Below are 12,883 nucleotides of genomic sequence, written 5' to 3'. Positions count from 1 at the left end.
TTTCTAAGTGAATCAAAAGCTTTCCTCTAAATTGGCAGAGGTAGAGATCACCTAATGGCCTGGTCAGGAAGGGGGTAAATCCTTCTGGGGCTGAAGTGGTTAATGTTGGTGTAAAGGATCTGGCTCTTGGGCAGGCGGCTTCTACACACCGGAGGATCTCCAGTCTCCTTAGCCTGTAGTGTAATGCAAGAAGGGTTGAAATTTAAGTGCCACGCCACTGCCAAGAGGTCCAGATACAACTTTATTCCATTAATGGTTAGGGGTACAAACCAAGAAATGGCTAACATGTTTCAGGGCTCTACATGCCCCCTTCATCAGGGCTTGACTGGCTGCCAAGTGAAAAAAACAGTGTTGAACTGGACCTACAAAGGTTTTTATTCCAGTGTGAGTTAAAAGCACAGGCCTAATCGACAGCTTGTTTGACAGCCTACTGGTTCGTTCACTTGATTGCCAGTCAAGCCCTGATAAAGGGGGCACGTAGACACCCGAAACGCATTGCATATTTCTTGATCTGTACTTTTAACCTTTAATGGAATAAAGTTGTATCTGGACCTCTTCTCAGTGGCGTGGTGCTTAAATTTCAACCCTTCCTACATCACTTCCAAGATGGCGGTGGCCAGAAATCTACACAATGGTGATAAATAAGTATGAAATACTTTAAATCAGGGATGCCCAACCTTTTGAAGAGCGAGGGCCACTTAAGTGACTTGGTAACCGGGCGCGGGCCACAATGAGTGGAGCAGGCGGATGACAGGTCTGTGTCCACTCTGCATATCGAGAGCAGACACAGACATAGCCCACTCCACTCTATGGGCCCTTCGATTCAGTCCACCCAGGCAGATTTGATAGGTAGGCGGTGCACCTGCGGATCAGTTTAAATGCAGCCCAGCAACCCCTGCAGAACAGACATGCCTATATCTGTAATCCCAGAGCAGGAGGTCGTAGGCCACATCAGAAGGCCGCGCGGGCCACATGTGGCCCCCGGGCCACTGGTTGGGCACCCCTGCTTTAAATGGTGAGACCATGGGGTTGATTTACTAATGGGAAATCCACTCTGCGTTACATGTGCACTGCAAGTAGGGTGTCCCTATATATTTGGTCATAATAAGGGGTCCATAAACCTTTAGCCATATAATGTACCTGTTTACTATCCTATTGTCCTTCCATCTATCTGTAAAACTCACATGAAATAAGATTGAGTTGTGCAGTTTTGTAATGCAAGCCTCAGGATATTTTATTCTGTTGAACCAAGAGGTGTAAGTCTATGAAAGTAAACTAGCTGGGTGTCATTTGTGCTGTCGGGATCTTACAGGTGTTGGGAAAGTTGTGACATGCTGGCATAGCTGTGTGCCACAACAGCAGCAAGCACCATCTGCTGAAATAATATGAAAAGCAGGTGGTGGCGCCACCCTAAAGTGTAGAGTGTAAACTGGTGTCAATAGTAATTAATGATAGTGTGTGGGTGGTACAATATAAAACCAGAACAAAACAAAAGCGAAAAAATGCTTAGTGATAATCCAAATAACAAACAAAAAATTCAAATGTGTTCCAGTGCTAAAACAAAATCCTCATTCCATTTCTGTTTCATGCACAAATTGAGTGAATCAAAAAATATATGAATATATATATGGTGCTGTGTGCTTTCAACAGACAGTACTCATACTGTAAGTAAAAAGTCTTTATGCAAAAGTTCCATGCAATAAATAAAAATAAAATAAATAAAGTGCTGTGTGCTTCTTCCACGTGAATCAACGTTGATCTAAATCTTCTGTGCAAAAACCGTGCTCACTCCCTGTGGTCCCGCACTCACCAGATACTTGAACCCCTACAGGGGTAACGGGCGTTCACAGTATAATATACTGACAAAATCCCTGGATCTTCCCAGAATCTAAAAATCTTGACCGCTGTAATTCCAGGTTCTCCTGTATAGTCGGGTAACTCTTCAGTGAAGTGCCAGATTATATTGTATATTGTATAGCACATCCTGCTATACAATATAATCTGGCACTTCACTGAAGAGTTACCCGACTATACAGGAGAACCTGGAATTACAGCGGTCAAGATTTTTAGATTCTGGGAAGATCCAGGGATTTTGTCAGTATATTATACTGTGAACGCCCGTTACCCCTGTAGGGGTTCAAGTATCTGGTGAGTGCGGGACCACAGGGAGTGAGCACGGTTTTTGCACAGAAGATTTAGATCAACGTTGATTCACGTGGAAGAAGCACACAGCACTTTATTTATTTTATTTTTATTTATTGCATGGAACTTTTGCATAAAGACTTTTTAATTACATTATGAGTACTGTCTGTTGAAAGCACACAGCACCATATATATATTCATATATTTTTTGATTCACTCAATTTGTGCATGAAACAAAAATGGAATGAGGATTTTGTTTTAGCACTGGAACACATTTGAATTTTTTGTTTGTTATTTGGATTATCACTAAGCATTTTTTCGCTTTTGTTTTGTTCTGGTTTTATATTGTACCACCCACACACTATCATTAATTAATTACTATTGACACCAGTTTACACTCTACACTTTAGGGTGGCGCCACCACCTGCTTTTCATATTATTTCATACCCTTCTCCATTTTGTGGGGATTTTTTTGCAGGGGCAGCCTCTCACACCTATTATATATATTTTTAATCACCTGAGAGTCTATCTGAGGGCTCCAGACTATTTTTAAATATTCTGTGGCGCAGATTCATATTTTTTTTCCCCAAGCACCATCTGCTGCCCTTGCAACCCATACTTTGCTCTGCGTACCATTTGTAATATATAAACACTTATCTTGTGTTTTTTTTTTTTCTTTGTTTCAGATATAACATTACTGTGCTGCTAAAGGTTTTAATTCGGCATCTTGGTGCGAGCTGTCGACCGAGAAACATTGCCGTCATTATGAATGAAGTAGCGATTGTAAAAGAAGGTTGGCTTCACAAACGAGGTAAGACGTCATCTCCTAGTGCACTGAAAATGTATTCTATGGTATAAAAGGTGCAGTCCAGTACCAGTAAGAATCCAGCTCCTTGTGCAGATAAGGAAACGTAAGATTCTGATTGGTTGTTGTAACCACTGTGATTTAAAGGCATGGTTAATATTCCTACTTGCACTTGTATAAGTTGTGCATTGATCCTATAGTTTTCATGGTGTAATTTTTTGCCCTGTACACATAGCCTATTAGAGTAAATCTTTACATTTCCTGTATCCACAATCCCTATCTCTCTCTGTCTAGGGCGGGGGCAGGTGAGAGCTAAACTGTAATTAGATCTGATACAGGCACACAGAACATTCAGGCACACAGACCTTACGCATGCAGAGTTTCATCATACCAGTACTCCCATATTTGTGATGCAATGGTGGGAATGGCCAGTCATTCATTGGACATTGTGTGATCTGGAACAGGAAATATTATTGTGTCAAGGGTGATAGGGGACAGGCTAGCTGCAACAATATGTGGACATAGGGGAACAAATGAGCCATGACACTAAAAGCTGCAACTTGTGAGCCCACCATTGTAAGGTAAAGCAAACAAACGCAGGAAATATAAATACACTAACTAATTGGAACATTGAAAATATTTAAAATCCTTTAAATACTTTATATGTACAGGTGCATCTCATTGATGTTACACCAACACCAGCAGATGACACGGCTCCCCAAATCATCACGGACTGTGGAAAATGTTGCATTTCATTTGTAAATCAAGGTCCCAGAGTCTGGAGGAAGAGTGGAGAGGCACATAATCCAAGTTTCCACAGTCAGTGATGATTTGAGAAGCCATGTCATCTGCTAGTGTTGGTCCTCTGTGTTTTATGAAGTCCAAAGTCAGCGCAGCCCTCTACCAGAAAATTCTAGAGCACTTCATGCTTCACTCTGCTGACCAGCTTTATGGAGATGCTGATTTCATTTTCCAGCAGGACTTGGCACCAGTCTACACTGCCAAAAGTACCAATACCTGGTTTAATGATCATGGTATCACGGTGCTTGATTGGCCAGCAAACCCGCCTGACCTAAATCCCGTAGAGAATCTGTGGGGTATTGTCAAGAGGAATATGAGACACCAGACCCAACAATGCAGACAAGCTGAAGGCCGCTATCAAAGCAGTCTGGGCTTCCGTAACGCCTCAGCAGTGCCATCGGCTGATCGCCTCCATGCCACGCCACATTGATGCAGAAGTTCATGCAAAAGGAGCCCCGATCAAGTATTGAGTGTAAACAGTTCAATTTTTAACAGGATAGAAACCCATTAACCTTTTTAATGTATTGTTCGTTCTGCAGAATTTTTCTACCTGTATCTTCGCTATTCTATTTGTGCCCATTAACTGGAAAAATTAACGAATGGTCCAAATGACAGGTTTTTGATCACCTTTTCGGCTAGTGTATGGCCAGCATTGGCCTTAAATTTGTTTTTACTTTTTTTTTATAGTAAATATATCAACCAAATTGTTGCTAAGGGGTTTCCCTGTTTATATATTCACAATACATGAGGCCGGCTGCTTGGCACAGGACCTGGAAGGAAGTGGAGATCACTGGAGTAGTTCTGTCATCCTCAGTGGTTTCCAACTTTCAGGGACACTGGCCAGGTATGGGTATATACCAGTAGTGTATTTAGGTTTTGTGCTGCCCTAGGCCTGACTAAACTTGTGCACCCCCTAATTTAAATATGACCCACCCTTCCTGTCAAGGTCACACCCCTTCCTGTTTAAAACCCGCCCTGGAATTTTCGATCGGGGACACTAGTTCTGGGGGGGCATTGGATTCCCTCAATTTGCATAGATTTCCTCTCACTTCCTGTTTGTTTGGTACCGTTTTTTTAGAGCTGCTTGATTGCTATTATAAATTCCTCCTGCCATCTTCCACAGCTTGCTTGGGCTCTCCCGCACCACCGGAAGACCTGAGCTACCAGCCGGCACATCTGCCAGCTAGTCTGACACCCAAACAAAGCCGGTAACGGCTTTGATTAGGTCTCTGCTATGGTAACCCGGCAGCGATACCTTAACATCGCCTCCTGTTTTCCCGCATGTCATCGGCGCATTTTTCAAAAAATCAAAAGTGTTAAACACCAATCTTGGTGTTTTGAATACCTGTAAGTGAAGAGGAGGGATTTGGGGACCCAATATCCCTCCATAAAGAGTACCTGCCACATGCCTATTGCTGTCACAAGGATGTTTACATTTCCTGTGACGGCAATCAAAGTGACCAAAAAAATACATTTTTAAAGCAGTTTAAAAATAAAATGCATTATTAACATTGTTGGCACTATATAAACCCTGTATTATTATTATTATTATTATTATTATTATTATTATTATTATAATAATAATATTAATAATAATATTATTATTATTATTATTATTATTATTATTAATTAAAATAATTGCGTCGGTCACGCACACAAACAGCAATTGTCCCACGCATTTGAGGTATTGCCGGGAACATCAGATCATGGGCACTAATTCTAGCACTGGACTGTCTCTGTACATCTAAAGTGGTAACCTGTAAATTTTTGTAAAGGCTTTTAAAGCATCACCTATGGATAGTAAAATTTACATTGTCACCGCTGTTTATATTTTACAAAAATATTGGGTTATGTACGTCCTAATGCAAAAAAATAAAAAAGAAAAAAATTCAAAAGTGGATTTGTTCTTCAAATATTGTGTTAAAAAAAAAAAAAAATTATGTAGGGACTCTGCTTAAAAAAAAATATTATATATATATATATATATATATATATATATATATATATATATATATATATATATATATATATATATATATATATATAATTTTTTTTTTTTTTAAAGCAGAGGCCCTACAGAATAAAGTGGTGGGTTTTGCATTTTTTTATGTTTTTAATACAATATTTATATAGATTTTTTTTTTAGAGTTTGTATATTGTTTTCTATACATGTTTTTTCTTTTAAAGTGGCTGCTTTTAAGTTTTATGTGATTGGCTGTCACATGGCTGTTTTGACATACTAGATTACATAAGGAAACACTAATTGCTGAGCGGTGCTAATGCAGGAATGGTTGATTGAAGCATTTTTGCATTCATATATTGTAATGTTTGTGGGTTCTAAGTTATTTTCTAATAAGAAAAAAAAAAGATTGTTACATGTAAACAAGGTGCCAGCAAAAGCCTGGTCCTTAGATTGTTAACCTCTGCATTGTGGGTGCAGCCCCACTGCAAGGGAGAATTTTTAGTTTTCCTGAAGTTGGGCTTTAAATTTTTATGTCTGCTCTGCGCCCAGCTTTATGTGATAACAATGTGCCTGCATGAGCCTGTTTTTGTATATGGTTTACTTTGTATAAACTGCCAAAATGCTGAGTTAAATTTATCAAGCAGAAGTAACCCCTGAACCGGATTGCTGAGAAACGAGCTCCAGCGGGTTTAGAGCTGTTTATTCACACTGTAAAAATAGAAGGCTGGCCCGGATGTCACAAGATTTTACTACTATTTTTTTTTTTTTTTTTTTTTTTTAAAGTGGAAGACTCGTGTAATGCAAACAAGAGCTGCACTTTCTATCTAGGATAGCTTGCAAGTGGCAACCCAAACTAGTGTTTTGGTGGGCCTTCTTTAGAATAGTCGTTGAGTAGCGGCATTCACACCTGAGCGTATCGTTTTTGATAGTTTTTTCCGGCGTTTTGTCGCACGTATTCGCGTGTTTGCATACAGCGTTGTCTGACGTTTTTGAACTTCGTTGTTTTTTATTTTAGACAATAGGAAAAATTATGATCTCTTTCATCACTTGTTGCTATGTTTGTAGATTTTTTTTTTTTTTTTTTTATCTTCTTCCTGGGTGAATTTTCTTTTTCACAGAACAGATTAAAGCGACAAAACGCGTGTTTTCATTAGTTTCTATGGGAATACAAACGTTCAAAAACGCCCAAATCCGCCCGATTCGCGCGACAAAAAAGGGTCCAGAACTTGTTTGATGTGAACCATCTCCATAGAGAATAATGGATTTTTTCCCCTCTAGCGTTTTATAGCTTCAGGCTACAAAACGCTCAGGTGTGAATGCAGCCTTAGGGGTCGACCGATATAGTTTTTTCAGGGCCGATACCGATTTATTTATTTTATTTATTTATTTTTCAGGGCCGATATCGGTGTTTTTTAATATATATTCTCACTTTTATTGCTGTCACAAGGAATGTAAACATTTCAGTAATACGCAGTGACCAGTACTCTCTATTGAGGGATTGGGGGACCCCAAACCCCTCCTCTGCACTTGAAAGTATTGAAAATGACAAGATCTGTGTTTTTTTTTTTAATACTTTCTTATTTTTTTAAAACTGGTTCTAAAGAATGGTACCGGGTCGATGCCTGCAGCTGCAAGTATTACCCCCGGTACAACCCCATTGGAGCAATATCGGTAAGTTTGTGACCGATACTTAAAAGTGGTTGTGAAGGTTCAATTTTTATTTTATAAAAATAACAAACATACCTTACTTACCTCCACTGTGCAGTTTTTTGCACACTGTGGCCCCGATCCTCCTGTTCTGGGGTCTCTTGGCGGCTCTCTCGGCTCCTCCCCGCTTTAGATAATCCCCTCTGGGAAGCAATCTCCCAAGGGGGTTACGTTCCGGGCACGCTCCCGAGTCCTGCATTAGGTGTCCATAGCCGCCGATTGCAGGACTCGGCCCCGGCGACCGCGTCATTGGATTTGCTTGACAGCAGAGCGAACCAATGGCTGTGCTGCTATAAATCCATCTGATGAAGAACCGAGAAGCCCGGACAAAGATGGAGTGTGGCTTTTCCAGGGCTCAGGTATGTAAAACAGGGGGTTGGGGGGCCAGTAATCATCGGATGTTTTTTCACCTTAATGCATAGGATGCATCAAGGTGAAAAAACATGAACCTTTACAACTCCATTTTTAAAAAAAAAAAATGAATATCGGCCGCACTGATAATCGGTCGACCCCTAATTCTAGTAACCTATAGCCATCTTTTTGACTTCCCTGTGGGCCCTTTGTCGGTGACTATAGAATCCAGTTGTATCTCCATATAGTGAACAGATGGTGGAATGCAGAGAGTGCTGACCACTTTGTTGTCTTGCCTCTTGGTGGTGATCTATTGGGAATCTGGCCTTTCTGTGGTCTGTGTATACTGGGCAGTCCCCCATAGGGACCAGACAGATTTTCTGCACTTTTCACAGCACACTTTCAGACTACTAAATAAAACTCCAAAGAAAGAAAACGCAGTTGAAAAAGCACACCGAAAGCTGCATTTTGCATGCGTGTTAATGCACCTTTATGTGTGTTCGCGTGGTTGACATTATTGCTTTTTATCGGGCTGAATTAAATTTTCTTTTGGTCAATTATAGTGCATTAATGAGCAAACGCATGAATGCTCATAAATGTGCTAGCATTAATGACCTCGGGTGTTTTTTCGGCCGAAAGCTACTCTCATGGTGCATTTCCTTTTCTGCCTCTAAATACCTGTAAATGCCGGTATGTTCAATAAGACTTGGGCTAACATAGAGGGGCATTCAGGGGCAGGAAAAAAAGTCAAACGCCTGTAAAAGCGTTTTTTGATGTCCTCTGTGCATAAGGTTGTGAAGTGTATGTAAACCCTAATGATCAACTTCTCTTATTTGTTCCATCTGTTAAGGTGTGTGTGTGTGTGTGTGGCCGGCTCATCGTATATACCGATTTTTTTTTTTTTTCAAAGCCGGGCACCCCCTTTCATAGACTCCCATGTTAAATGGTAATTTCTCCAGTGATTTTTGGGGTGCCGGTCGTAGGTCCCCTGGACCCCAAACATGGCACACATGCAGCCCCACTCCTCCCTTACAAGTGTGCAAAGTTTGTTGTCTGGGGGACCTACAGCCGGGGAGCACCAATTTTTTTTTTTCTCCCCCCCCCAAAGTCGGGCACCCCCATAGACTCCCATGTTAAACATCAGTCTAGTCATGGGCACAGCGAGGCATGGACACAGTGAGACATGCAGATTAACACGCTAGGCTTATACTCGAGTCCATACGTTTTCCCATCTTTTTTGTGGTAAAATTAGGTGCCTCGGCTTATACTCGAGTATATATGGTAATGTGTTGTGTTTTTTTTTTTTTCATCCACGCTTATGGTACTTATCCACTTTTTTTTTTTTGCTAATGCAAATCTCATATCGAAAATGAAGTTGTTACTAAAGTTTCGAAAATTCTCGTACAACAGCATAAAAATTCAGAAGTGATGTAATGTATTGTATTTTTGGACGACAACTGTACTGATTAAACCAATATTGCATGATCTGGTATAGTACGAGAGAAGTTTTCGTGCTTGTCGCATCGGATGATTTTGCATCAATCGTCATGATCGACTCTCAAAAGCTGTGTACTAATCAGATTATTGTACGATCACTTTGAAAGTGGTATTTATTTATTTTTTTGTATGATTTTCTGATTGTGTGTACGGCCTTAAGGCCTATGGCCACACCACCCTGAATGTGCCTGATCTTGGAAGCTAAGCAGGGTTGGTACTTGGATGGCAGACATTGGGGGTAAGATTTTGGTAATTCACAGGATTATTTTTCATTGCTCTGCACTGATTATATATATATATATATATATATATATATTATATATATATATTTTCCATTTTTAGTTTTGGGTTTGTGAGCACTGCACTTGTTTTTATACCTGTATCTAGGCATAGCGTCAGCGGCTAATATATGCATAATTATCTATGATTAAGCTCCAGGGGCGGAGCAAATTGTCTTTGGGGGCGTGGCCTGACTGGAGCTCAGGCTGAGGCTGCCGCATACTTCTCTATAGGAGATTTGCAGTGATGTGCAGCTCGAGGGATTTTTTTTTTTTTCTTCATAGATTGCGAATAACACTTACATTTTTTTTTTTTTTTTTTTTTTAGACTTCAATAAATTACCGATTTATGTTCTGATTGATCTCTTCTGATAGGAGTAATCGATCTATAGTCGTCAACCCATTGGATTGATTTGTTGTACATGGGAATGTGGATTTTGATCAATAGTTAAGATATTATCGTAACTTATGATATTAATTTATCAATTGCATCTGTTTCCACCATCTTATCTCATACTCTGCTCGATCAAAATGCAATTGTAATTATGAACAAAGCATCACGGGGGGGGGGGGGGGGGACAAGAAATTAGGATAGAGATAGAAGGGAAAAAAAGGAGAACAAAGAGAGTCCTAAACAGAGCTTTTTTTCTCAGCAAATAGGTGCAGGAACTCAACCTTGACCCGTTCAGATTTCACAAACAGTAGAAGGGTCTTAAAGGGGCATTAAATACCAGAATTGCATTACATACAGAGTGCAGAGTTCAGGGGGTTACAAAGCTGTCACTTGTAAACACAGAAACCAGACTTATGTGTTTACAAGTGACAGGTGGTGAGCAGGCACCAAAGGATCTGAGCCAAAGGTGGTGGAACTGAGTTCCCCCAAGTTCCCCCTGAAAAAAAGCCCTGGTCCTAAAATGTACTATAAGGGTTTTTTTTTTTTTTTAAAGTGTATTTTGTGCGTGTACTCGAGAGAGGAGCCGGACTGCAGGAGTTGGGAGTAGGCAGGCCTCCCCCAGAGGCAATCTGCCACCTTTCTCCATGCCCCGGGTGGCAATGGCGGGTGTGTGAGGGGGTCCTCCCACACAGCCCGCCCTACCTGCTCCGCTTTGAAGCCCAACGGGGCAGAGGGACTCCCTATAAGGGAGTGAGAGGATTAGCCTGCTCTACCAGCCCCATCAGTCCTTCGCCTCTCTTTAGAGACCGCGTGGTCAATGTGCGTGTGTTAACCCAATTTAGAGTGCGTGTGTAGGTGTGGTGGTTTTTGTGGGAGGGGGGTGGGCGTACTAAGCACAGGCTTACCTTGCATAGCACACCCACCGGGAGCCGGGCTGAGACCACCAAACTCAATTCACATGAAGCCGAGACCGGGATCCGAACCTCTAGCTGCAGAGGTGAATGGCTTGTCAGCGCAGTGCCAATCGCGTTGAGCCACCGCGGCTCCCCTATAAGGGGTTTTAATACTGTATGGAAGGAAAGGAACTCGGGGAGCGCTAAATGTCCGGGGCACAAATTACTTGTCTTGCCTTGGGTGCCGACAACCCACGCTATGAAAATAATCTTACTGTTGGGGGTCCCCACAACTTGGGAAATTTTATCAAGGGGTCACGGCACTAGAAAGGTTGAGAACCACTGCTTTAGCATGACTGCTGTATCTGGGATATCCTGGCCAGTTTATTAATTCTACTTGTCAGCGGTTGATCTTTATTAAAATGAACCTTTCCCTTTTTAACAGATGTAACAGTGCACAGAAGGAGGTTGGGAATGACCGTTGAGACATGTTGGCACATGCCCACAGCTGAGGGATTCTTTCATCCTTCTGCCTCCCAGTTCATTCATAGTTTCCTCTGCTGTGGGTTATGGCGGTAAACCTTCCACTGCGCTCGCCCGTTACTCCAGGACAGTTACAAATGACTTGCACTCCTAGAAATATGCATGACACAATTTCCTGTTTTTGTTGAACTGTTTATAGCTTCACATGTGAAGGAAGCCCCGAGACGCACACATTTCCAGAAATGATGCAGCCGTGGAAAAGACATTTGCAGAAGAAAATAGCATTATTTTTTTTGTTGTTTTTTTCTTCTTCTTTTTTTTTTTTTTTAAAGGGATGGATTTGTTTAACTCCTTTTGTATAATTGGATTTACAGTGAGCAGTGTCCTCAGCACATGCAGTAGTTTAATAAGCAATTCCAGGCATGGTATCAAATCCAGTCCAGAGAACCTCACAGGGTCACTGGGAGTGTATTTCCTGAAGTCTGTGCTTTGAAATGTCCTCTTCCTGCTGCTTTATCGCCAATCATATTCACACTTCTAATTAAGATTAAATTCAAATAGTGGCTCTAAAAAAAAAAAAAAAAAAATTTATATGAACTTTTTCACTTTGGGAATGACAGTGCAAGTTAAAGAGGGTGCCTTCCATATACAGTATAGTACTAAAAGTAGTCTCTTTGTACATTAAAGATTTCTTTTGAGTGCTACCAGAGTGTAATAAATAAAAAATAACATAATTGTGTGTATGTGTATATGTATATATATATGTATGTATGTATGTATGTATGTGTGTGTGTATATATATATATATATATATATATATATATATATATATATATATATATATATATATATATATATATATATATATATATATATATATATATATATATATATATATATATATATATATATATATATATATATATATATATATATATATTTTTGTAGTACATTTACTATTTTGCTTAACCACTTGCTTACTGGGCACATAAACCCCCTTCGTGCCCAGGCGAAATTTCAGATTCCGGCACTGCGTCGCTTTAACTCTTTAACTGACATTTGCGCGGTCGTGCGATGTGGCACCCAAACAAAATTGACGTCCTTTTTTCCCCACAAATAGAGCTTTATTTTGGTGGTATTTGATCACCTCTGCGGTTTTAATTTTTTGCGCTATAAACAAAAAAAGAGCAACAATTTAAAAAAAATATATATATTTTTTACTTGTTGCTATAATAAATAACCCATTTTTTTTTTTTTTTTTTTTTTTTTTTTAACTATTTTTTTTTCTCAGTTAAGGCCGATACGTATTTTTCTACGTATTTTTGGAAAAAAAAAAAAAAAAACGCAATAAGCGACTGGTTTGCGCAAAAGTTATAGCGCCTACAAAATAGGGGACAGAATTATGATGATTTTTTTTTTTTTTTTATTGGGACTGCGATATTGCGGCGGACGTATCGGACACTTTTGACACAAATTTGGGACCATTCACATTTATACAGCGATCAGTGCTATAAAAATGCACTAATTACTGTATAAATGTGACTGGCAGGGAAGGGGTTAACACTAGGG

General features: G+C 40.1%; 1 protein-coding gene across 1 annotated transcript in view; it reads left to right on the top strand.

The window, feature by feature from the left end:
- Positions 1 to 12,883, top strand: part of AKT1 (AKT serine/threonine kinase 1) — a 187,900-nt gene that overhangs the window by 32,454 nt on the left and 142,563 nt on the right. The window contains exon 2 of the mRNA XM_040332369.1: positions 2,829 to 2,953. Coding sequence (XP_040188303.1) covers positions 2,908 to 2,953 — 46 coding nt within the window. The 5' untranslated portion in view covers positions 2,829 to 2,907. The remainder of the gene's footprint in view (positions 1 to 2,828; positions 2,954 to 12,883) is intronic.

Source organism: Rana temporaria, chromosome 13 (assembly GCF_905171775.1).
Source record: "Rana temporaria chromosome 13, aRanTem1.1, whole genome shotgun sequence".
In the NCBI taxonomy this organism is placed as follows: domain Eukaryota; kingdom Metazoa; phylum Chordata; class Amphibia; order Anura; family Ranidae; genus Rana; species Rana temporaria.
This window is presented reverse-complemented; position numbering and strand designations above follow the sequence as displayed.